This window comes from Folsomia candida, unplaced genomic scaffold, assembly GCF_002217175.1.
Source record: "Folsomia candida strain VU population unplaced genomic scaffold, ASM221717v1 Fcan01_Sc004, whole genome shotgun sequence".
Lineage (NCBI taxonomy): Eukaryota > Metazoa > Arthropoda > Collembola > Entomobryomorpha > Isotomidae > Folsomia > Folsomia candida.
The window spans coordinates 6,438,412-6,462,430 of record NW_019091196.1 but is presented as its reverse complement, the minus strand read 5'-3'; the positions used below and the strand labels follow the sequence as shown (position 1 = coordinate 6,462,430).

The window sequence follows — 24,019 nt, the reverse complement described above, 5'->3', positions numbered from 1 at the left end:
TTAAGAAGTTACCTATCGTCCTATGTATGTACCTGCATATTTATATAGCACAACACCTCCAATCAACCAAGTACAGTACAAGTACAGGTCGACTTTGGCTATGCATTCCTTTTCCATTTACTTACGTGAATAAGTCGAAAGTTCACTTTATTACATGCTTATTCGCTGGACTGGATTGGCTCTTGTTTGCATTTCTTAAACAACAACAAACGAGCACCTTTTAATATTTTGTTTGGTCAGGATGACACATTTTTTGCGATGTGTGTAGTGTAGAGCCTTATTTAGGAAATGCACATCCATCCAGTAAAAAATACGCATGGCATCATCATTTTCTTGATGCGAGCACGCACGCCTACACAAATTCTTCGTTCACAGGGAGAATTATGGTTCGGTTTTAATAATCTAAATGGTCAGATTTTTTTTTTACTAATGATGGCACTCACGTCGTGTTCATGTCGAGTGTGTGTCGTGATTTAATAATGGATTAGAACTCAACTACTTAAAAGCTCGTCAAGTAAGTGGATGGTCTGGAAGTTCAATCTGCCACACCCACTACAAACCAAATCTTCTCGTTTATTACACCAATCCCATCCCGGATCTATATTTGTGATTATTATGCGGGTTGAATTGAGTTGGGGTCAAGCAACTGTAAGTACATATTTATGTCTGTACTGTATGGATCAAGGTGGGTGCGGAAATTCGAGTTTATGTATGTATCATAATTTAATTTTGCACCGTTCACTGCGAATTAAAAATTTTTTAATCGAAAAAATGAGCCGTGATGTCATCTTTGGTCTGGTCTCGTTTTGTGTCGGGGTCAAGTTACACCTTAAAAATAAAAATGTATGTACCGTATTTCATCCACCTGTACGATCCACACCCACGAAAAGGTACGGCGGGGGCAGTTTGAGACTCGTACATTTCCCACTCCTTCTTCTTTCCACTATTAATTAGTAGTTCAATTCAAATTATTTTTTAATGAGGTTTTTACTCGGAATTTATTAATACTTACTTAATAATAAGTGCATTTGGTCATTATTATGCATATATGCAAATGAATCAGATCAACCACCTGCGTGGCAATCGCAGCAGCAGAAGAAAACGACAACAAAGACCACACTGTACGCAAAAATGGTAACAAAAGCCTTTCTTTTCGCTGGTAGCAAATTGGATACTGCTCATTGTGCGGGGACACAATGGTTTCGAATTGTAAATTGCATAAGGATAAATAAATCTGACTGTGCGAATGCGTAATGAAAATGAATGGACGTTGTTAATGGCTTCGCGATACTTGACTAGGCGGCGGTGGCGTGAGCCGATACGTAAGTAATATTAGGACGGTTACAAATTTTTGCATGATATTTTACTACAATAAAAGCTAATTGTCCGGTTAATTATGAGCCATTTTTTCGAATTTTTTGGTAAAAAATTTATTCGTAATTGTAGAATATTTGTAAATATGTTTTTAATATTTTGTTTTCGTAATAAATAAATGGGAAAAGAATTTATATTTTGCATAATAAGGCAATCTCTCATAATATAAATATTAGATACAATTAAGTTGCTTTTGCAATTTTGCAGATTTTAAGGTTTTACATTTTTTTTAGCTTTTGTAGATTTCGATTTTTTTTTAAATTCTTGTACACAGAAATATTTCCGTTTAGAGTACAGATATTTTTCCGATAAAAGCTTCAAACTTATCCACAGCGACGCTCATTTCTGCCAAAATTCAATGTTCGTTTAACATGAAAATCACTTCACTTATCAAAACGGTTTTGATAAGTGATAAATTGTGCAAAATTGGTAGTGTGTATTTTATTCCACACAATTTCATGCACAACAAATCCCCATGCCTTTAATAGTATTATTTGCTTGTGGAGTAGTGTATGGTATTCATACCGCCGAATGAGTGGCATGACCTGATGACCGAAAAGATTAATATTTACACCATTTTAAGCCACTTGATCACATCGTGCACCTTTTCCTCTTTGCTGTCATTACATTACATGAAAGAAATTATACAATTGCAATTAGAAGCGTGCCCCTCAAATGAAATAAAATGAATTGTGTCCATTGTAAATACATGAAGCGATCGAGGTGGTAAATATGTGGTGGTTTCAGGATTATATTATTTTTCACCTCATTTGCTGTCAATCACTTGTCACGAGATGAGATCAACGCCAAGAGACGACAGAGAGAATAATATTTACAGAAAGGTTCGCCATTTCGATTTATAATATTTCCGATAACAATTTGGTCCAAGAGATTATACTCGTTTCGTTTATGGTTGCATTTATGATATAAAATTTATAACAAAAATTTTCAAAAATAATTTAATATATCGGAAAATTAATTTAAATATTATTACAACATTTGCCACGTAAAAGAATGGGAATTTGCAAGTTACAAATTGGAAATATTTGCTATTTAAATACGAACTTTATTTAGAGTTATGGATTTTGCATATTCTTCACAAATTAGACGTCGAAATAATTTTTTGGTCTGAATTATATTACTTTAGTGTTAAATTAGATTATACATAGACCATACATATCACAATTTTAATTTAAATTTAATTGTATTTATCGATTCAAATTTTAAAATATTAAATCATTATTTGTATATTCATATATTTTATTCAATTATTTTATTTCATTTTGAATGTTTTTGTGGAATAAAATATATACAAAAATAATTTAATAATAGATGTGATATTAATGATGATTTCATATTTTGAAATATATATTTTATTCCACAAAAACATTCAAAATGAAATAAAATAATTGAATAAAATATATGAATATACAAATAATGATTTAATATTTTAAAATTTGAATCGATAAATACAATTAAATTTAAATTAAAATTGACATTGTAAAATTGACATGTGGTAATGCGTCATCTAATTTAACACTAAAGTAATATAATTCTGACCAAAAAATAATTTCAACGTCTAGTTGTGCAAAATTTTCAAAATTCATAAATCTAAATAAATTACGTAAAATTCCAGCAAATTCTCATTTTTTCTTCTCCAGTAACAATTTTTATTTCCCATACAACCTTATATTTTCGCATCCTTATTTATTATCTAATAAAAATTACGACATGCACTAACTAAATTGGCAACCAAAATCTGGTTGACATTGCTTTTAACGAGACAGCCCTTTAATAAAAATGAGTCATAATAATAGTATTGTACAGATTGGCAAACATGATAGGCAACATTTTTACTAAAAATACAATACAATACATTTTACCTAAATTGAATTTGTCTGCATATGCAAATTTATTTACATACACGTTAAAATGAAATCTATTTACGATGAGACACGACTATTTTGTGATTCTTGGAGAAGAAAAAGAATGAAAAATCCCATCACCACACACGAAACGACAACGACGTTATCTCATCATTTAGATGACGATGACTCAATATTTACGGTGAAGAATAAGGCTTTATTTTTGTATTATAATGTAGATGATGATGATGACCGAACGTACATTTAAACATGTTTGCTCGTTACTTATTGTGCATCTGGCTGGCTTCTTGAAATTGCAAGTATTTCAAATGTAGCACAATTTTGCGTATGTAAGTAGAAGTGGACATCTCATGATTTATTGAAATTTTACCACGTAAACATTCACTTATTACATGAAATGTGTGTGTACATTGTCGAATTGCAGGCTTTTCTGCCAAGTTAAATGTGTAGGATTCGTAATTCATTTTCATGCACAGATTTTGATTCTTGGTTGCCAGCAGGTAGGTGAAGATTACAGGTGAAGATGAATATAGGAAACGGTCATAAAATAAAATAATGCTGCTAAAATTATTGTAGCTTAAATTATTAGCACATTATATAAATACAAATTCCGTTTCGGCCCAGTGTTTCACTTTGGCAGGCTTTGTGAAATATTAATGTTTAAGTGCATTTCGTGCAGTATTCACGATCGGACATGCATGAGCTAAGATAACAAGGTTTTTGCACATTTTTAAATTTTGTTTTACTGATAAATTTCATATATGTAAATAATTATTGCTGCATAAAATCAAGGATTACCATTAAACATAAAACAAGATGTTAGTTTAATACGCCTTTAATTTAATTTAGTTAGTTTTATATAAATAAAGTAAAGTTTTCAGATAGAGGGTCTTTTGGTCCATAATTTTGAATGCCTTTTGTCACATTTTATAAACGAAACAAAATTTTAAAAAAACTGATAATGAATTTGTTTGCACGAAATGTATAAAAAATTTCAAAATATCTTTTTTACAGGAGCATGCACACAAAATTCTAAAATTGTTTTTTTTGTACAAAATGCACATGCATTCACAACAATTCTCGTTCCTGTCTTATTTCAACCATTTCATGAAACCCTGTAGCCCACATTTGCATAAATACGACTTGTCACTGTATTACTATTACATAGTATCCACTTTATTCTAATGGACACGAATCCAGTCCATATTTAGCGAGGAGAAGCTGCATCATCCCAACAAAACAATGACCGAATCCATTATATATAAAATGGGTGGGTGGGTGGATTGGAAAAGATAGCATCCTTCCTTGCACACTTATCATCAGACACGGGGTGACAATTAAACTCTCTAAACTGCCAATAATTAAATGGCCATTAGCAGATGCATTGTTTTAATTTTAAAACACTTTATTCCGCAACCCCAATTATGTCAACTTTCCATTTCCATTTATTTCAGACGACAATCCATGTTTTTTTAGAGCCAACGCACACACACATTGATTGAGAGATGAAATGAATGAGTGGCCAAAAATGGGCTGAAATGCATATCCATCAAAAACATAGAAGATAGCCGCAGGTAAATATTTTTAAACTCGCAGTAACTAATGAGCAAAAGTAATTAATTCATCATTTTCATCTCCATTAAGCAAATGCTCGCCCATGATGATGATGATGATGTATTTATTTATCAGCTCTTCTCGAACGGAGTAGTGAAGTGAGTAATAAGTGATCCATTTCACGCACGGACAGACAGATGTGAAGCAATAATGTGTAATTGCAAAAATATGCAATTATTTCGCGATTAACGTAACAAATTAATATTTGTAAAATAGATATTTGTAAAAATTTGGACGAGACGAGAATATTATTGAGTCAGTAATCTCGGGCAAGAAATTGGTCCTAAATACAATTATAAATTAATTAGGGTTGCATTTGCATATGTCGAAAAAGTATAATAAAGAGAAGTATGTGTATTAAAAAACCTACAGTGTGCAGTGTTTATATTGCCCGAGTCAGGGACAGAGCCCTCTTCTAAATGTTTGTCAAGTGACCGGTACCAACTACTAATAGTAGTTGGTACCGGTCATTAAGGGAAAATTTTTGTCGATTGCGAATTATTCGCAATCGTCGCTGCAAAATTGCAGCTTCTTTAACCAATTCCAAAAACCCCACTGGGTCCTCGTGGCAAAAAAAATCTTAAAGTTTACTTTACATTTATTAAGCTAATCTAACCCTGCAGGACCACGCCAACTTTTAGTCGTCTACGCCCGTTTTCCAAACCAGTGGGGGTGACCAGTGTGTGCAAAAAGTCAGCCTTTTTGCTATTTGTTCCTATTTGCCTATTTGGCTTTTTGCGTGGCTTTTTGAACTGTATAGAAAACGCAATGAATAGCTTTCACTTTAATGTTATTTCTTCTCATCTCGCCAATTCAAGTATGACCAATTTCTCGAATATCAGTTACCAATTTTTAAAATAGCTACTTTTAGAAACGGTATGGGTCACCCCCTAGGCTACTCTGGTTCCACTTTGTTCGCTTTTAACTTGATATACTTCCATACGAGACCATTAAGTATCACCATACCGAATTTCATCTTTTTAAGACAATTTATAAAAATCGGTATGGGCCACCCCCTAGGATCGCTCCACATAAAAATTTTACTAATTTAACTTCATATTATTTCATTAGGAGCTATTAGAAACGTCAATGGTAAATTTCAGCTCAATTAAATGATTATCAAAAATCGATATGGGTCACCCCCTCGGGTCCCTCCAGATAAAAAATTTGACCAATTTCATTTAATGTTCTTCCTTAAACCCCATACGCAACCTATCTACCAAATTTCAACTCGATATGACGATTTTGACAAATCAGTATGGGTCACCCCCTAGGGTCTTTCAAAATAAAATTTTTTCCAACAACTTAAATTCATACTCTTTCATTAGACACCATTAGCAACCTCAGTGCCAAATTTCTGCCTTCTATGACAATTTTGAAATTTTGATGCATAATACCCCATCCACCTATATGACCCCCACTGGTCAACCACTTGACCGATTTCGCCCATCTTCGAACTTAACTCCTCATTTGCCCCATACTACATGTGTACCAAATTTCAAGTCGATAGGATGAGTTTAACGAGAGTTATCGTAAGACGGACAGACGGACAGACGGACGGACGGACGGACATGATGGTTCCATAAGCCCTGACTCGGGCTAAAAAGCAAGAAAAATTGATGGAATCTAAGATAATTTATATTTTTTGGACAAACTAAAAATCTGTAAATCTGGAATAGATATGCAGTTAGTCCATGCAGTCAATCCTAAAAAGTTGGCATTCTTGTCTAAATCTGTGGGGATATGTGTGGGATATATCTAATTTATTTTGCATTTTCTGGATACATTGCAAATCTGAAATCGGGGTTTAAATCATACTAGTCTAGAAAGTTGGATGCATTTAAAATTCTAAAAGTTTTAGAAAATAAACATGCTGGGCGTATTTTTTAAGAAAAACGGCATCATCTTTGTATCCAGTTATGCATAGGGATTATTACTTTTTTATCGGTCGGAAAATAATAAACTGCTAGAAAAAGGCAGAAAACTATATTTTACCTGCAAATTTTCTGTACTTGATTTCGTCGTAAATTTCATGCATGCAAACATAGAATCTTGAAGTATTCACTTATTTACATCTTTTTCTCAGAAAATATTCAATCAATCTGGTCAATTTCATCCACTTAGGTATTGATTTGCCCCCATTTAATTCCTAATATTGATTTCTTGTCATTACACATAACATAATGAGAGTTAAGTATTAAGTTAGCAGATGACGGCATTTTATTTATTTCACCTTGACATTGGTTGATTACAAATAAAGTGGATGACGAACCCCTCCCGAGACTTCCGCGTTATTAAGTGGTACATTAATGCATTAGTAAATAACATAACTGACGAGTGGGTGGGTAGCCAAATTTTGCAGAGGTGTGGATGCAAAATACTTCAAGAAATTGAATTACATTTCATTACACAACAATGGCACATTTTTTCCAACTTCTTGACCAGGAACAAGTCAGCTTGCACACATGTGTGTTATCGCTGCATTAGAGCAGAGATGACACTTTTAATTCATGTGCGTGATAAAATCTTGACACAAAAGATGTCTGACAATTGGAGTTATTTGCGACTTTGTTGCCAAATTAGGACCAAAAATTGATGATTACACCCTCTCCTAAATATTTCTCAGGCAGTTGAAAAGTGATCCAAAAAGTATTGTGTATCATTATAATTTCATGGTCTGGATTATATATAAAAAAGTTATTTTACAATCCTGGCCTGGACAATTTGCGAAATCCTGGCAGTTTTTTTGCACATGAAACGCAATTTTACTTTTGCACATGTAATCGTTCACTCTTTCTCGATCTAATTCGCAACAATTTTAAGTATCTAAATGGCATAATTTTTTCATGCATGTGTCACATGTCACTCTCTTTCTGTTGTCTGTACTAATGTGACACGATGAGAAGGAACGGAATGATTGTTTTGTTTTTGTTATTTTTTTCGTTTTTCGCATTCATTTCATTACTAATTATAATTATCTCTCTCGATGCAGACATTCTTCCATTGTTTAAAGTTAAGGAGAGACGACGGACAGATGTACAAATGTAGGAGAGTGAAGGAGTTAAATAGCTCTGCCAAATCAAAATCAACAGGACATAAAATTGGATGTCACTTACATTCACATACATTTTCGAATTTATCGTCGTCATCTTCATCACTGTCACATTGAGGTTGAGAGGGGGAGGCGGACTAATTATGTGAGTATGTAAAGTGTCAATCTTTCTGAGGGCTTTGACTTTTTCGAATTATGCATAGCAAATTTAATTTTATAAGAAATCCGAATGTATGTTTTCATCGGTGTTTCTGCTGTTAAAAAATACCTGGACGAAATCAGTACACTAAAATGTTTTTAAACGTTTAAGAACCCCCACAAAAAATCTAGAAAATTGCACGAAAATACACAAAAATCATGCATTTTGTGCATTGTATGCATTTTATGCACTGCATGAATGTATAAAAATAGTATTGTGCACAAAAAGAAACACTGGTTTTAATGTAATCTTCATAATGTGAAATATGTGTATCTACATCTTCACAAATGGGTGAATACCGCGTCTCATCTAATGGATGGATAACCTTTGACCCGTCAATTAAAGTAAGCACTGCTTTTTTACTACACACAACACTCAATACAAATCAGTACATGGATATAGTAATTTTAAATAAATATACGCACATATGTATCTATTGATGTCCTCGAGATTTGTGCATCTAATCTTAAGCAGATGACTTAATTATTATTTTTTACAAACTCCTCAAATTTTTTTTGTGGGTCAATTTAAAATAATTAGATTTCTTCCTGCATTTACTATAAATAAATGCAGATGTACGTTGTATTTTTGATCCTGGTGTTTGGAACACGGGCAAGTTTGGGAGGACAAGATGGAAGTGGTGAGTGAGACGAGACAATTGATTGATATATTTTTTAAATATGAAATTATTAAAAATATGCAATTATTTAGATATTTCCCGAATTAATAAGAACATATTTGTAAGGATATATAGGACACGAGAGTATTATTGATTCCGTAATCGTGGCCAAGAAATTGATCTTAAATGCAACTATGAATTAACTAAATAGGGTTGAATTTGCATATGTCGAAACCAAACAGCAAGGGAGATATCTATAACATATTTAACACTTTCTGGATAAATTAAAAATCTGAAATCGGCGTTTAAATCATACTGAACTAGAAAGTTATACGAAAGCATTAAATGCTTTAGATATTTTACAAAACTTTTAGCATTGTAAATTTTACAATGCTAAGAGTTATCTATCTGTTGTAAACATGATATTTAAGAAATTGGAAATTTTAAAATTGTAAACCATAAAAAATTACGAAGTTTAGAAAAACGGTATCATCTTTTTATTGAGTTATACAAAACTTGCATATGGATGATTATTAATTAATGGCTAAAATAAGGCATAAAACTGCACGCATATATCTATTTTACCCATAAATACTTAAATAATGCATTCACAATAAATACCAAATTCAGATGGTGGACTGGACGAGCTCCTGCAAGGCCTTGACCTCGCCTCCTTTACTTCTGGCATGGGAAACGGTTCCGATTTCAAGATCGATGCCCAACTCGGCGAGAAAGTGAGAGCCCTTATCCGACATTTTAAACAAGATGATCCCATCGGGGTGCCGGGTAAGAAATTTTAGAAATTTCAGAAACTTCAGTAATTATAGAAATTTCAGAAATTTTGGTGTAAGTTTTACATATGTCAATTTGTTCTAAATAATTTAATAATTTAGAGGGGATGGGCCTCGACGCCTTAATCGTGGAACCACTCCGTGTCCCCAATCAGGAACAAACTTTCAGCGGAATGAAGATGAAATTCGAAAACATTTCGCTCTACGGGTTAAACAAATTTCGTCTGAATCAGGTCAAGGTCACCCTTTCGGAGTTGAAGGTTGACTAACTTGTCATGTATTAATTTACATAATCAACATTAAATATTATGCAAATATATGTATGTGATGCTTGATTGACATCAGGTTGGCCTTATCGTCTCGATCGACCAACTCTTTGTTAACGGGTTGTTCCAAACATCCTCCTGGTTTTACCGAGCCAACGGTAACTTTTCCGTGACTGTGAGCAATGTCACTACCGAATCTGAAGTATCATTCGGGGTCGATTCCGATGGTACCCTGCAAGTCGAAGAGGTCAACATGGACGTGAAATTCGGTGATCTTAATATGCAATTGGGCGGTGATAAGATGGGCTTCCTCGGCCCTGTCGTGCAGGTTAAAGCTAAAGCTTATTAATTGACTGATAACATCTTATCTGTCAACGGACACAATTTAAAATTTATGTAAATATAAGGGCATGGTCAACACAATGGGACCCTTCCTCTTCGACTCGATCAAACCTCTCATCTTGGGCGACGTGGAGAGGAAAATTCGTGGCGAACTGAACCGACAAGGACGCTCTGTCCCGCAACAATTCCCCAATTCCATCCACCCCATCGATATGTTCTTATCTTCGGCGCGTATCTACGTCCGAGAAAAAGGCCTCGACCCTTTTCCCATTCCGGATAATCACCTAGCCTCCTGGCGCTACGGGAACTTTGAAATTTCCTCCGTGATTTTGCACGGCCTCGCCTCCCTCCATCGGACCGGACCGGTCGTCGTAACTTTTGAGGAGAACGTTATCCGGGTATCTGTGGCCATGGGGGCGAGCGATTTGCGGGGCGTGGTGCGCTGGAGGTGGGGCATTTTCAGAGACCTTATCGGAAAACGGGGTACTTTTCAGATAAGCGTGGAGTACGTGAGTGTCGTTGTGAATGTGGGACAGCCTGCTAATCTGGATAAGGAAACGACCATTGATGGGATTGAGTTGGAAGTGGGAAATATTGCCGTGGCGTCGGATGGGATTGGGACGATGGACTATGTCATCGAAGCGTTGGTCAATATTATTCCGAATTTGTTGCGGAAGCAGATCGTGGATGCGTTGGAAGAACCGATGAGGAAATTTGTGGAGGATGAAGTAAAGAAAGTTATTCAGTTGGAGGATATGATTGAGGAGAGGTTGCCTCCAAAGGGGGATTAATTTTAAGGCCAGATTTTTACGCAGGAAAATACTTAGAAATGTTAAAAAAAATATACCATATTTTTGAGTTTACAGTTAATTTTATTAAGTTCATTTGTCTGACTGTGCGTAAACTATTGTGAACGCAAAGATTACATCCTGGACGGGGTTACATACTTATATGCATTATAGCGTGTCATTTGTTTTATTTATGTACTAAGCACTGTTGACTGTGTATATTAATAAATTAATAATTAAGGATTAAGTCATTCATTAACAGCAGAATCAAGATAATAAACTTAATTTTAAAAATATTTAACAATTTTATCAAAATTTTCGTTGTTTTGATCACTCTCACCGTTATGGTCATCACATTGATCATCTATTATGTCTAAAGCGAAACTAGAATCTTGTGAATAAAATTTGTGACGTTATTATTCTGTATATGAGTTTACACAAGTTTGGAAAGGCATTTAATTATTATTCACATCTTATCTTTCTACATATGTATTTTCACTTCCAATAACTAAATTTGTGACGGTCAAGCCAACCATGAGTTAATATTTCCAAGTGCACGTTGACCCTTTAAATTATACGTTATCTCTACATTATTTTTCGCTACCTTCTTGCTCTAAATTTGTAATGATCGTAACTGATCAATCATCATAATTAAGTAACACATTTAAATAATATAATTTGGTATTAAGTAATATGTCCAGTTTCAATTATTTCAATTAAAATAAAACTGGACTTCACCTAATAATTTAAAACGTTGCAGTATTTCCCGATTTTCGTTTTTTCAACTGCGACAAAAAGTTGGGAGCCAGTTGTAATGCGGATGCGAGGAGGGCCGTGTTTAGAAATGGTTTGAGACAATTCATCACCGGCTGACCTTGCTCCCAGGCGAGAACAAAGGTTTGAAACTGTGGGGAGTTTAGCAGCTCGACGAGATACGTCATCCAAACGGACAGCGTTTGTGGGTTGGCGAGTACCGAGTCGGCGAAAATGATGAGACGTGGCCACACCCACGTGATAAAGCCCCAACTTGCCCACCCTGCAGTGGCTACGGTCACAATAGAAATCACTGCAATAATGATGCCCTTCTTTTGAGAGGAGAATTCTGAAATTAAATTAAAATGGGTAATTAATTCGCTAAAATTGAATTTGAGATAAGTTTGCTCACTAGAAAACTGGACCCAGATCTTATTTCCATTCGTCGTCTTGAGTTCTACGTTCCTCTCCGATGCAATCAAGTATTCTTCCCTCATTTCTTTAAAGAGACCTTGCTCACAACCACTTAACAGGTCGCGGATCAATTCTTCTTGACCTTGGGTCAACTGCTGGACCTTAAAAAATGCAGAGTACAAAATTCATATTTATTTCGACATCAAAAATCACAGTTTATTTGATTTTTTAAATCCCTACTTGGAGGAAATGGGCTTCCACGGTATCCGCAAGGTCAGCCTCTTGTCTCGTCTGCAACCTTTTGATTTCTTCTTCGAAGGAAGACTTCATATCTTGAATTTGACCGTCTTTCCGCTCCTGCTCCGCGACCAGTTCGAGAATCGTTTCCTTGTAGAAGTCGTGCGACAAGGAGGCGAGGAGATGGTCCGGGTCGCACCTTCCGTGATCATTGTCGGATGATGAAAACACACCCATGGCCACGTCGACAATTTTCTTTTCGTAAAATCGTTTCTGCCATTCGACTCGGCGTCGTTCTGACAATTAGACAAGTTCGGTGTATTTCAAATTGTGAAAGAACATATACGATCTTCCCCTTTTTTGTGGGCCCAAAAAATGCATAACTTTGGGAATTTATTTCAGGAAAAGTCCATCGAGTCGAGCCGCATCTCAAAATTTTTATCATTACCGTAACCGGTATCGATAATTACAATATAAAAAAATTGAGGTGCGGCTCGATGGACTTTTAGAGGAATGGCCAAAATCCCGAGAGGGTTTTTTATGAAATTTTGCAAAAATGTATCTAAAAAACTGGTCACCTGGTTGCCAACCAAAAAATCTCACATTTAAAATATCCATCAGTACAGCTTCGCGTAGCCCGAACCAGGATTTATTACTAAATAAACCGTAGCAACAAAATGTAGCACTGCACTAGGGTGAAACAAGGAATTCCAAGCTAGAATCCTACTTCAATCGAACCAATTTTACTGGATAGAAACAACCACTTTATTGTACTGTATTAAAAAGCTTAACTTAAAACTTTTGTACGATTTAAAACTGTAAAATTAAAAGATTTTGTCAAAAATCACGTACTCTTATTTTACTTGCTGTAAAATCTCGCGGTAAAAAGGTTTCCACCTGCCCCATACAGTTCGCACCCAATTCCATTCAAAGCTTATGGCAACTTAAAACTTTAGACATAGGGTTTTGAATCGAAGTGGGTGCGAACTGTGTGGGGCAGGTGGAAACCTTTTTACCGCGAGATTTTATAGCCAAAAAACAGGAGTAGCTTACAATTTTTAAGAAGATTGCTTGACACTTTATCATAATACAAGGTTACGCCAGTTGCTTCCATGACCTCAAAAGTCTAGGCTTTTCGAAAATTAGGTTTTTTTAGTCGTCTTAGCAATTGTTGCAACCTAAAGTTGTCAAGCAACCTTGGCTTGACCCCTTATTTATTTTTTCTTCGTAAACTATTTTACAATGCGAAAAAAATAATGAAAACACTAAGTATTCCTTTAATGGATGCGACATGTCTTTAGAAGAAAAATGAGTAATCGTACGACTGTGTACGATTTTTCCGACGGCCACTGGATTTTTTTGTCAAGAACAGGTTTTTCGTCAAAAATCCCTACCTCGGCGCCCTAGCCTACCACGGCGAAAAATCAAACACTTAAATATAATCTGAATATGGTCACGCTCTGCTCACTTTTAACTTTATATTAGTTCATGCGAAGCCATGAAGTATCACCGTGCCGAATTTCAGTTTTTTAAGATGATTTCTAAAAATCGGTCTGGGTCGCCCCATAGGGTCCCTCTGATACAAAAACTCATGATTCCCCTTTATGATTCCACATTATGACATACATTTACGTTGGGACGCTTGTACCGAATTTTCGAATATGCCTCGTATGATTATTTGGAATACTTTGCATCAACGACCCCACCTGACATGTATGTGACCCCCACTGGTCCAACTCCTTTTTGATTGGCACCATCTTCGAACTTGGTCGTTGCATTATGCAGATAAATTTTGTCACCAAATTTGGTCAAAATCGGTCAATGTTCAAAGTTATTGAAAGACAGACAGACAAACAGACATGACGACACATAAAGCCATGTTTCGGGCTAAAATCTAAACATTTGATTATTTGGCTGTAAATCACCAAGTTACGATATTTAAATACTCGAAAAATTGCAAAAATAAAGGGGCCGGGGATTTTGGCTCGAAATCGTCGCTAGGGGGCCACGAAAAAGGGGAAGTTCCACGATTGCTTGACATTTAGTATCTAGGTAACTCTTGTGTCTTTTAAAAGATTTTGATTTTGAAATACTCCACCCACCCAGATGACCACCACAGGTCAACCACTTAATTGATTTCGCCCATCTTCAAACTTAACTCCTCATTTGTCACATACTACATGTATACCAAATTTAAAGTCGCTAGGCCGAGTTTAACGAAAGTTATCGTAAAATGATCGGACGGACAGACAGACGGACAGACAGACGGACATGACGGTTACAAAATTACATTTCCAAAACTGTAACCAATGGCATATTTTCAACAATTTTTAGTTTTCTAAAAATGAAAATTTACTTTGTAACTCGGCCATTTGTCGTAACCTTATAGATTGATAAAGTGTCAAATAATCTTGGGGAAGTTCTTATGTGTCCTTTAATAAGTGTTAATTGTTTACTACATACCGAGCTGCAATTTTTGATCTAGATCGTCCACCTTTGACTCTAGGGAGAGGTGTGAATTTTGCAAACTTTCGAGATCTTGGGTCAACTTGATCACGGTGGCTTGAAGATGAGCGTTCTCTTCAGTGGCGAGTTCGAGGGGTGACCTTTCTTCTTCGAAAATGTCGTCATCTTCCGTGGGGGATGATAAGGTGGGAGGGTTTTGGTCGGATATTTGGCTGTTTCCGCTTCGACGACGCCATAATTTATAAGGCACTGACTTCAATCGATCCATTATCTGGAAAAGAAAATTGTTATTAAATGGAACTGACTGAAAAGTCGATAATTGGTTTTTAGTGAAATGTGTAATATTTTTCAATGCTTTTTAATAGATTATTTTTCATCGTGTATCAAGAATTTTATTATTTGATCATTTAGTTACTATTCGTTTTATAAAAATACCTAAATATTTAGTATATGCCTTATCCTATAAATCGTATAATTGTATTGGGGCGAACAGTATCCAATTTTAAAAGCTTTGTCCAGACAGAAATAATAATTTCGAAAATATGAAAAAAACCAAGAGAAAATTTTGGAACCAACCAAGTTGTGGTTTGTTTTGGTTGTTGTGGGTCGTGGGTGAGCATGTGATCTTTGTGTTGTGTTTTTTTGCCTTTACTATTAGTCACCCAGAGATATGTGGGTCGATATTTACCAACGCTGTGTATGGCATACACGGTATGCCCATTTCATTGAAAAGTTATCAAGAATTTTGTTTTACTAAAATCATCTCATTTATATATTTCGTCAAAAATTGGACGTGATATAACAGAATAATGTAACATAAAATTAATAAAATAAAATAAAATAAAACATTAATTTCTATACTAATGAAATCGTTAATAATAATCTTCTGGATCCCCGACGAATTCACAAATATCGTCATAACTCAACTCGACCACGGCGCCGTCGGGTATTTTCACAATTGCGACCTCCTGAGATCGGTTTCTCTCCACCAGTTCGCCAATCCTGCCCTTCTGACGACCTTCAAGTATACATACTGCAGCGCCCGTCTGTTTCGGAATCACGGTCTCCACCTGAGATGTGGTAATGTCCTCCAAAAATGTAGAACCCCCACCATCGGAGCGAAGGATGAATCTATCGTGACCTATGACGTCTTCGACGACAAACTGCAAATAATTAACAATAAAATATTAGTGAAGTTGTTCAGGTTTATGAAAATTAAAATAAAACTATACGACCTTGCACAGTTGCAAAGCTTGGGCGAATTCACATATTTACTGATAATTTGTTTAATGCTTACCTTCTTTTCGTAATATTTCCCATGTTTGTACTTTTTGTCAATGAATCTCACTTTCAAATGAGGCCTGACCCAGTTTCTACTCTTGGAAGAAGAATGATGTGACGATTTATGTGAGGAGTTGTAGTAATCATCATCTCGTTTCGACGATTTATGTTTTGATCTTCTCTTATCACTCGAAGAAGAGGAGGCAGCTGCGGCGACTTCTCTCTCGGCAGCCTCACGATTCATCCTATCCTTATCTTTGGCATCGTGTATTTCCTTATATTCCGAGTATTGGTCGTAATCTGGAATTGAAATTAAAGTTAATTAAACGTTAGTAGACAATTAGTACGTATATAGAATTTAAGTACTTACTTAAAACTTTCGACTTCCCCTTGTAATCAGACTCGGTGACGAGAACGATATGGAACTTTGACACGGTTGACATTTTTCCATTGATCGCTAACTTTATCACGACGCGATTATTATCTTCGTCAAACGCTTCAACCCTGCCATACATCCCTTTATCTGCGCCACGTTGAATGCACGCTCCTGCTCCGATTTTAAATAATAGTTCTTCCTTTTTATCCTTCCCACTCGCAGGACCGGAGCTGTTCTGGATTCCGTTTTGGACTTGGGTGGAGATGGTTGCTCCAAGACCGAGGCCTTTCGGCCGGAGTTGTGGCTCTACAATTTCGATATGTCTAAAAGAAAGAAAAGAGGACCCTTCATTACAATGAGTAGTGGACACAGTAAAAGGAAAAAGATTAGCGTACTGCTTATTCTTGAGGCCGATTCCTTCCGTCTTTGACCACCCCATTCCACGCAGCATCGCCATGCCGAATTCTTCTATGGGAATCTTTTCGTAATCTTCTAAAGTCGACTGTAGATATATAAAAAAATTGAAATTAATAATTACATAGGCCATGGATTAATTAAACAAGTGCTTGAAGAAATGCACGAAATATGAAGAACATGTTTCATAAAGAAATACATTGATTATTTTATGATTTCGTGCAGTTAACCAAAGTACAATAAAATAAATGCGATTAGTTTTCGTACCATTTCCGGTCTGAGGGAAACATCCATATTTTCTTCTTCCTCGAACCCTTTGGGAACTTGGTTTTGCAGGAGGAGTGGAATATGTTCGGGGTCATCTTCTACTTTATTATTGGCTGATACTCCTAAATAATTGAATATTTGTCTTACAAATACAATTTGATTCTGATTTGTACAATGAAAAGTTGTTCGTTTTGTTTGGTTACCTAAAAGCTCTTGGATGGCCTGATCTTCCAAGGAGAGTTTTACATCCTCCTTTTTAACAGCTGGCTTATCTTCTGTTGATTTTGCTGCTGCTGCTGCCGCCGCTTCTTCTGCTCTACGGTCCATGTCCATGCGCCACTCATTTTTGGTAATTAGAGGAATTACGAGGGGTAGTTTTACTTCTTTCTTCTTAGTTCTGAAGAATAGATTAGTATAAGTCGTTAGTCAAATGCAACATGAGAACCACCATAAATAATGATTTAATTTCTGAACTTACCCGTGAATCTGTCTTTTATCGACGGACGTTACAAAATCAGTCTCCTCGTCCAAATCACGAGTAGAGTCATCTCTCAACTTGGAATCCTTTAATACGCGAGAAGGTCCTTTCGTCTTGGAAAATTTAATGGAAATCATATTGATTGTTTTAATACTTGTGATTTAATTAAAGTTATTTCAAAAATCTTAAAATTGTAAAATGAGCAATTAATTTTTGTCAACAAAAATAATAGCTTCTACACGTTGTTGTAAAATTTCTTCTCATAATCTACGTTAATATTTGAAATTTGAAGACTCAACTAAAATTTAAGTAACTTGATTTGCTATTTAGTTAACTTTAAACTTTAACTTTAATTCTTGCAAGTTTATAGCGGTTGTGCAAACGACAAGTTCAGAAATAGAATTAAGATTACGCGGGTCTCTCTTCACCCCAATTTTGCACATTGCCCCAAAGTTGCACGAATTTTTTGCATGCAATATTTTGCATATTGCAAATAAATAATAAACACTTACTTATCCTCCTTTAGAATCACAGTAAAACCAGCATAATTTCCTAAATTTGACTATAAATCATAGAAAATTACATTTTTCATGAAAAACATGTTAAAATTCTACCACTCTCTTCACTTGTTACCATTTATCTCATCCGCCCCAAAAAAACGAAACCTGACTCTTTTTCTACCCTTCATTATATTACACAACTAATCGTATAACTAAAAAATATTCTAATAAAAAGTGCAACACTAATCCTCTCCCTTTATTTACACGTTGCAATTTCCTGGAACACAAAACCATACACAAAACCACAGACACCATTGTATTTCCCCTCTTGGATAGTCCAGTCCAGTCGTATAAGTAATTTTCATGCATGGCTACTCCGAATGTTTGTTTGTGTCGATTCAATTCTCGATTCAATAGCAATATTACAGGTAATAGTTCAGTTGGCAGCATTTGGCACGGCATAGATTTATACACATTTGCATACACACGTACACATGGAACTTGAAAGTTTTAGGTATTGGATTATTATTGGGGGCGTCTCATTTCTTGCCGTGTTTGTAGCTGACCCTGCTTTTAGCTAATATCCTGCCATCCTGCATATTATTTATTGACAAAGTCTGATAGGAAAGAGGACCCAAGGAAGGAAAACAAGTGTCCACTTTCACTAATACTTTCACTCTGAGAGAAAAGCACCAGAAAAAACACATCGCCGTCCATCCGTCCGTCGATAGAAATGACACGACAACCGAACTAATAAAAACTCACCACACTCAAGTTGAGAGTGTAGCAGGTGAACTCTGCAAAAAAAATCCTCTCTGTTTTTTGTTTTCTTTAAAAATCTAGTTTTTTTTGTAAAAAAATGTTCGGAAACTTATTTCTCATCGTGCTCTTTCTCGAGTTAAGTTTGGCTCAGATTCAAAGAGCACCCCTCCCGACCAGAGTGATCATTGCTGTCAACGCTGGGGGTCCTGCGCATCGGTGGGTTATTGGAATATTATTTTTTTGGTTGAAATTTGAAATTTTATTTATTTGTTTGTTTTGTTTTCAGAGATATTTACGGAATAAATTATGCCGCCGATAAATTAGAGGAAGGAGAGAGGTCGGACTATGGGATGCGGTACGATATTGAACGTGCCCCTCTGGACGATGGGATTTTGTACCAGACTGAACGGTACACGTTGGATGACTCTTTCGAATATGAAATTCCCCTGAGGAAGGATGGCAGCTATGTTTTGGTACTTAAATTTAGCGAGGTTTACTTCAAATCGGCAGGACAAAAGGTGAGGAGAATGAGTGTTAAGGTCAAAGGTTATTATTATGTCAGGATGGTTTCTCTCTAGGTATTTAACGTGGCTTTGGACGACTTCACGATCCTGTCACACTTGGATATTTACCGTGAAGTAGGTTTAGCCACGGCACATGACGAGGTCATCCCTTTTATAGTGAAGAACAATGCAAAAAAGTTGAAAATTCATGACTCCGAGGTTCCCATTCGGAACGGAAAAGTTAATCTCAGATTTTTGCGGGTATGTTTACTTGATAAAGTTATAAAACAATTACCCGCAAATTATTAACCTTTTATAAATACTTTTGAATTTTTCTAGGGGTTAGCAGACAATCCTAAAATTAATGCATTCTACGTTGTTCAAGGCACAATTTACGGTACAGAATCAGTTGAAGTCATATTGATTTGAATTTATTTAACTAATCTGATCATGATGACCCAAAAATCTAGAGATTCCAAAACTACCCCCACTTATGCCCCCGCAACACATTCGTCGTCAACAACAGCAAATTCAATCTCGTGAAGAATTCGAAGAAGAGGATGTAGTTTTTGAAGATGAGGACAACGAAGAAATCAATCTTTACGGGTCCAACGTAGGAAGTGATATGGACGACAAGAATCTCAAGATGTTCTCTTCTGGTAAATAATTAATTTCTGCTTAAAATTAAATTAGTTCAACATGTTCAATAACCTTTGACCTCTACTTTTTGACAGAGAATAGCAAACGTGTCCGTCGCAGCGGCCCTGTCCAGCATGTTGACCCATGGGAGTTGAAGAGCCAACAAGATAAATGGTTTCCCATCGTGATAACAGTGATCTCATTCCTCGTGGCCTGCATCGTCCTTTACATCTCGATAGGAATGAAGAATAAAAATGTACAAAAAACTAAATAGTCAAAATTACTGGATATCTAATTAGTGGATCCATCAACTTCAATTAACTGAAAATAATGTGATACATCAGCCAACAAGTAAATTATCATGTCGATAAGTCATCAATACTGCCACTCTTGTTATCTTGATTTTGCAAATGTCAAAATCAGTGCCTTAAAAAATGTTTTTAAACTAATTTTCTCACTCTTTTGAGTGGTTCTAAACGCTAAGTAATTTTAATGAATTGTTCATTACTTTTTAATTAATTTGTATGAAATATATGAATATCAACAAATGTCTGCTTTTATCCATTTATTACACGATAATTAAGTCAAGTATAACACAATTTTCAGTCTTTAAATAAAAATGCCTCGAAATTAGCCACTTCCTAAATATTACGTACGACGACACGTCATAATATAATGTTAACATAAAAACACCAACAATTAAGAAAGAAGGATAATTAAGTTACGCCCAACCATGATTAAAAATTAAGTGGATAAAAATGCGGTGCGATAACAAGTTCATCAGCAATAGAAAGGCTCTCTCTCTCCAGTCTAAAGTTTCTTCATCACCAGAAACTAAAGACGACAATTTTCATACATTTAAGTGAGTGAGTGAGATAACGACAAGATATAGATGAGCAAGGACGTTAACTATTATAGTACAACAAAAAATTCTTCTTTTCGCCTCGTTTAAAAATAATATCGACAATATTCTTCTCCACCTCCTAAACTAATAAGAGACACGAAAAAACTATGCGATTTTACATACAACGAATGACGACCACAGTGAACGTACATAATCCCACGATACATACATTACATTCTACAGTTACCGGTTCGATGATGAGACTTTTCTTATCAATTATTATTTTTCCTTATAATAATAATTACACTTTCAATTATATAGTAAATATTGAGAGTTCTTCTTCCCTATATTCTAGAGGAGGCCCTTATTTTTGGTAGCTTGATAAAAAATTATGAGTTTTTTTAAACTAAATTACAATTAATTATATATTCATTCACCACGACTTTTCTTCATTAAGAATTATGACGACACCGACTTTGGTTGTTTGTTGAGGTTCTGTTGAGGTATTTTTCGGAATTGTAACGTATCTATTTAACTATTCCTCAATATTATGCAATATTTTTTATGCATGTATTAGCTTCACATAGCAGAGTAAAATAAGCAGCTTGTACTTTGTTAATGAATGAATTAAATGGTATCCTATCGCTCTATTGTAACGGATGAGAAGTCAGCCGGTTGTTGAGGTGATGGTTACTTGTCGGAGAGGTCGATGTAGGCTTTCCATCCGAAGACGTTGAGTTGATGGTATTAATTGTATTTTGGTTCAAAGCATCATTCTCAAATTCTACAAAGTCGTCAAATAAAGAAGGCCAGGCTTCCGTGTCGTCGTAATTACTCAGATCAGATCCGACCTGAGAATCAAATTCCAAATGTTAGTTGGCGTAAAAAAAGGTCATAATGAAAATATCATTTTTTATCCCTCACCGTTTCTACCAAGTTCAGAAACATATTCCACGTATCTCTCGGAATGCCACGAATGCTTGGATTTGACTCTAAAAATGTGATCCATCTTTCTAAAATGGGTGGCTCTTTTTGCGAAAATACGACACGCCACAGACTCGTCGCCATCTCGATAGGCAATACGCGCTGACTGAGTTCAGACTCGAGGCCAAATTTAAAACTGAATCTAGAAACGATAATTCAAATTGCTTAAACTGTTGTTATCAGATTGACCAAACTTATCTAAAATTGGTGCTATAATTCATTTACCTATATAAATCTTTAAATTTGACTGGATCATTTCCCAGTTGGGTCACAATATCCGGAAGCCGAGCCTGAATTCCCGGTAACGTATCCGTCTTGAGGGTTTTCATCCCCTGGAAAAACTCTTGGCGAGAGAAACGACACATTTGTTCCGCATCTGAAATATATTAATTATTTTATTTAGCAAGATATTACCCTCTATCTTAAGATTAATTAAAATTACCAAACTTCCAAGCGAGCACGAGCATCTTAAAGTCCTCAGGTTTGACTTCGAGATCTTTACACAACCGATCGATCCCTTCAGCGAGGACTAATAATACAAATTCGCAAATTAATTAATATTAATTGTAATATAAAGATATATAAAAATGCGTACCGGCGTCCTCTAAGGGATCCTTATAGTGTTGGAATAAGGCCGCAATTTTGGACTCCGAATAGGCATTGTTGTTATCTCTGAATGAGTTCATAATAAAATTAGTAAACCAAATTAAATTAACCAATTGCTAGTTTCCTTTCCTTCAAATCAGCAATATAATTAAGCACGAATCATAACCTTTGTTCATATTCGAGACAAGAATTAGACATCATTTGAGTTTCCTCAGTTTTATGTAAATTAAACAAACTAACAAGTAAACCTTACTTGATAATGGTTATCGACGACGACGACGTCTTCCCCCCACTGCTGGGTCCTTTATCCTTATCCGCCGAAGTAGACCCAACCCTTCCCAAGGGTGGAATCCTCGAGTAAAAGTTTTTCTTGTCCCCTTTCAACGAAGCGGCGGACGTCCCGTCCTGATTATTCGGCGTGGAACTCGCCGCCGTCCCCGTTGTCGCACTATTATTGCCGTGGACTCGGTGATGATGGTGGTGGTGATTGTTCGTGTGTGGAACAGATTCGCCGTCTCGCATCCCGGCGCCCAGGGACGAAGAGACGTTCACCGGCGGAGAAGAAGAAGGAGTCGTAGTCGTCGGCGTTATGCTGTCCTTGTTCTTGTTGGGAGGTGTTTTGTTCTGCTCTTGGTGGTCGTGGGTGGAGGACTGGTTGCAGGATAGGCAGGCGCCCATTGGTCGAACCAAACCACTGGGTAAAATAAAAATCTAGTAGGTCAAGCAACAGGAACGGGACGAAGTTCTTCGAAACTTCGACGACGACGAAGTGGACGTGGAGTAGGAGAGGTCATATAGCATATAAAATTGGGAACAATAACGTCCTAGGTGTCGAATAAGTGACATAATATCCTCCAAAAGGGGGAAGAACAACCATTACACCCTGCAAAACAAGGAACACATTTCAATCTTCAAACCTACACAGTTTAATTTAAATAATGATTCCTGTCCTCCAGAAATAATTACCTATTATGAAATGGAAGATATATTTGACCCAAAAAACGGCAGCAAAAGATGAGAATTTACAAGGGACGACTAGGGAATAGAGAGATCCCTTTTTACTTTTAGTTCAACTATTCAGTCCAGCAGGCTCCCTTTGTGTTTCTTTATTCGTATTCTGCTGGCTGGGAGAAATAGATGAATTTTTTATACCACTACTTTACTTACTTGCTATCATATAATATGCTACTTGAGCCACCCTACTACACCTAATATGTGAAGAGCAGTGGTGTAGTCTGCCCTGCTGTATTTATATGTGTGTGATCTTGCTGCCTGGGTGAAATGGAAATGGATCGTGTGTATGATCTCAAAATGGAGAAAAATGTAAAAAAAAAAATTGGAAATTTACGTAAAATTTGGAGATGTAATTAAAATGTGGTCATTTAGTATAGTGAAATAATTAATAAGTTTCGAATTTTTTTTGTTGGATATTTTTGCGTGTGAAAACGGTGTTTTTCATTTGTATGATTTAAATGCCAGTTTAGCTAATTTATTAATGGGGAGCTTATGATAATATCATAAGCTCCCCATATTTGTTCTTACAGATTTGTTACAAGATTCATGA

General features: G+C 35.8%; 5 protein-coding genes across 8 annotated transcripts; 2 read left to right on the top strand and 3 right to left on the bottom strand.

Annotated features, from left to right (window-relative positions):
* The first annotated feature begins 8,510 nt into the window (after positions 1 to 8,510).
* Positions 8,511 to 11,227, top strand: LOC110848771. The gene is made up of 5 exons (XM_022096081.2): positions 8,511 to 8,765; positions 9,375 to 9,530; positions 9,638 to 9,795; positions 9,881 to 10,129; positions 10,209 to 11,227. The coding sequence occupies exons 1-5, from the start codon at positions 8,693 to 8,695 to the stop codon at positions 10,932 to 10,934; spliced, it is 1,362 nt and encodes a 453-aa protein (XP_021951773.1). The 5' UTR covers positions 8,511 to 8,692; the 3' UTR covers positions 10,935 to 11,227.
* On the bottom strand, positions 10,995 to 15,418 carry LOC110848772. Of its 2 annotated transcripts, XM_035850694.1 has the most exons (5): positions 15,237 to 15,418; positions 14,799 to 15,072; positions 12,339 to 12,631; positions 12,097 to 12,259; positions 10,995 to 12,033 (listed from the first exon to the last, which is right to left on the bottom strand). In XM_035850694.1, exons 2-5 carry the CDS (start codon positions 15,067 to 15,069, stop codon positions 11,678 to 11,680), a joined length of 1,083 nt encoding a protein of 360 aa, XP_035706587.1. In that variant the 5' UTR covers positions 15,070 to 15,072; positions 15,237 to 15,418; the 3' UTR covers positions 10,995 to 11,677. The 2 variants fall into 2 exon arrangements, with proteins under 2 accessions (XP_035706587.1, XP_035706588.1); XM_035850695.1 differs by lacking the exons at positions 14,799 to 15,072; positions 15,237 to 15,418 and adding an exon at positions 12,914 to 13,248.
* Positions 15,419 to 15,544: 126 nt separating this feature from the next.
* Positions 15,545 to 18,148, bottom strand: LOC110848216 (G-patch domain and KOW motifs-containing protein). Of its 2 annotated transcripts, XM_022095375.2 has the most exons (8): positions 18,130 to 18,148; positions 17,618 to 17,730; positions 17,343 to 17,536; positions 17,140 to 17,261; positions 16,854 to 16,960; positions 16,453 to 16,781; positions 16,099 to 16,382; positions 15,545 to 15,964 (listed from the first exon to the last, which is right to left on the bottom strand). In XM_022095375.2, the coding sequence occupies exons 3-8, from the start codon at positions 17,470 to 17,472 to the stop codon at positions 15,674 to 15,676; spliced, it is 1,263 nt and encodes a 420-aa protein (XP_021951067.1). In that variant the 5' UTR covers positions 17,473 to 17,536; positions 17,618 to 17,730; positions 18,130 to 18,148; the 3' UTR covers positions 15,545 to 15,673. The 2 variants fall into 2 exon arrangements, with proteins under 2 accessions (XP_021951067.1, XP_021951066.1); XM_022095374.2 differs by lacking the exon at positions 18,130 to 18,148 and having other exon boundaries at positions 17,618 to 18,012.
* Positions 18,149 to 18,256: 108 nt separating this feature from the next.
* Positions 18,257 to 20,769, top strand: LOC110848214 (malectin). Of its 2 annotated transcripts, none has more exons than XM_035850696.1 (7): positions 18,257 to 18,545; positions 18,632 to 19,095; positions 19,166 to 19,397; positions 19,458 to 19,643; positions 19,722 to 19,779; positions 19,853 to 20,041; positions 20,117 to 20,769. In XM_035850696.1, the coding sequence occupies exons 2-7, from the start codon at positions 18,977 to 18,979 to the stop codon at positions 20,293 to 20,295; spliced, it is 963 nt and encodes a 320-aa protein (XP_035706589.1). In that variant the 5' UTR covers positions 18,257 to 18,545; positions 18,632 to 18,976; the 3' UTR covers positions 20,296 to 20,769. The 2 variants fall into 2 exon arrangements, with proteins under 2 accessions (XP_035706589.1, XP_035706590.1); XM_035850697.1 differs by having other exon boundaries at positions 18,291 to 18,545; positions 18,742 to 19,095.
* LOC110848213 (DCN1-like protein 3) lies at positions 20,572 to 23,672 on the bottom strand. Its single transcript, XM_022095371.2, has 7 exons — positions 23,422 to 23,672; positions 22,709 to 23,338; positions 22,445 to 22,521; positions 22,292 to 22,378; positions 22,075 to 22,225; positions 21,790 to 21,991; positions 20,572 to 21,716 (listed from the first exon to the last, which is right to left on the bottom strand). The coding sequence occupies exons 2-7, from the start codon at positions 23,131 to 23,133 to the stop codon at positions 21,513 to 21,515; spliced, it is 1,146 nt and encodes a 381-aa protein (XP_021951063.1). The 5' UTR covers positions 23,134 to 23,338; positions 23,422 to 23,672; the 3' UTR covers positions 20,572 to 21,512.
* Positions 23,673 to 24,019: the final 347 nt, after the last annotated feature.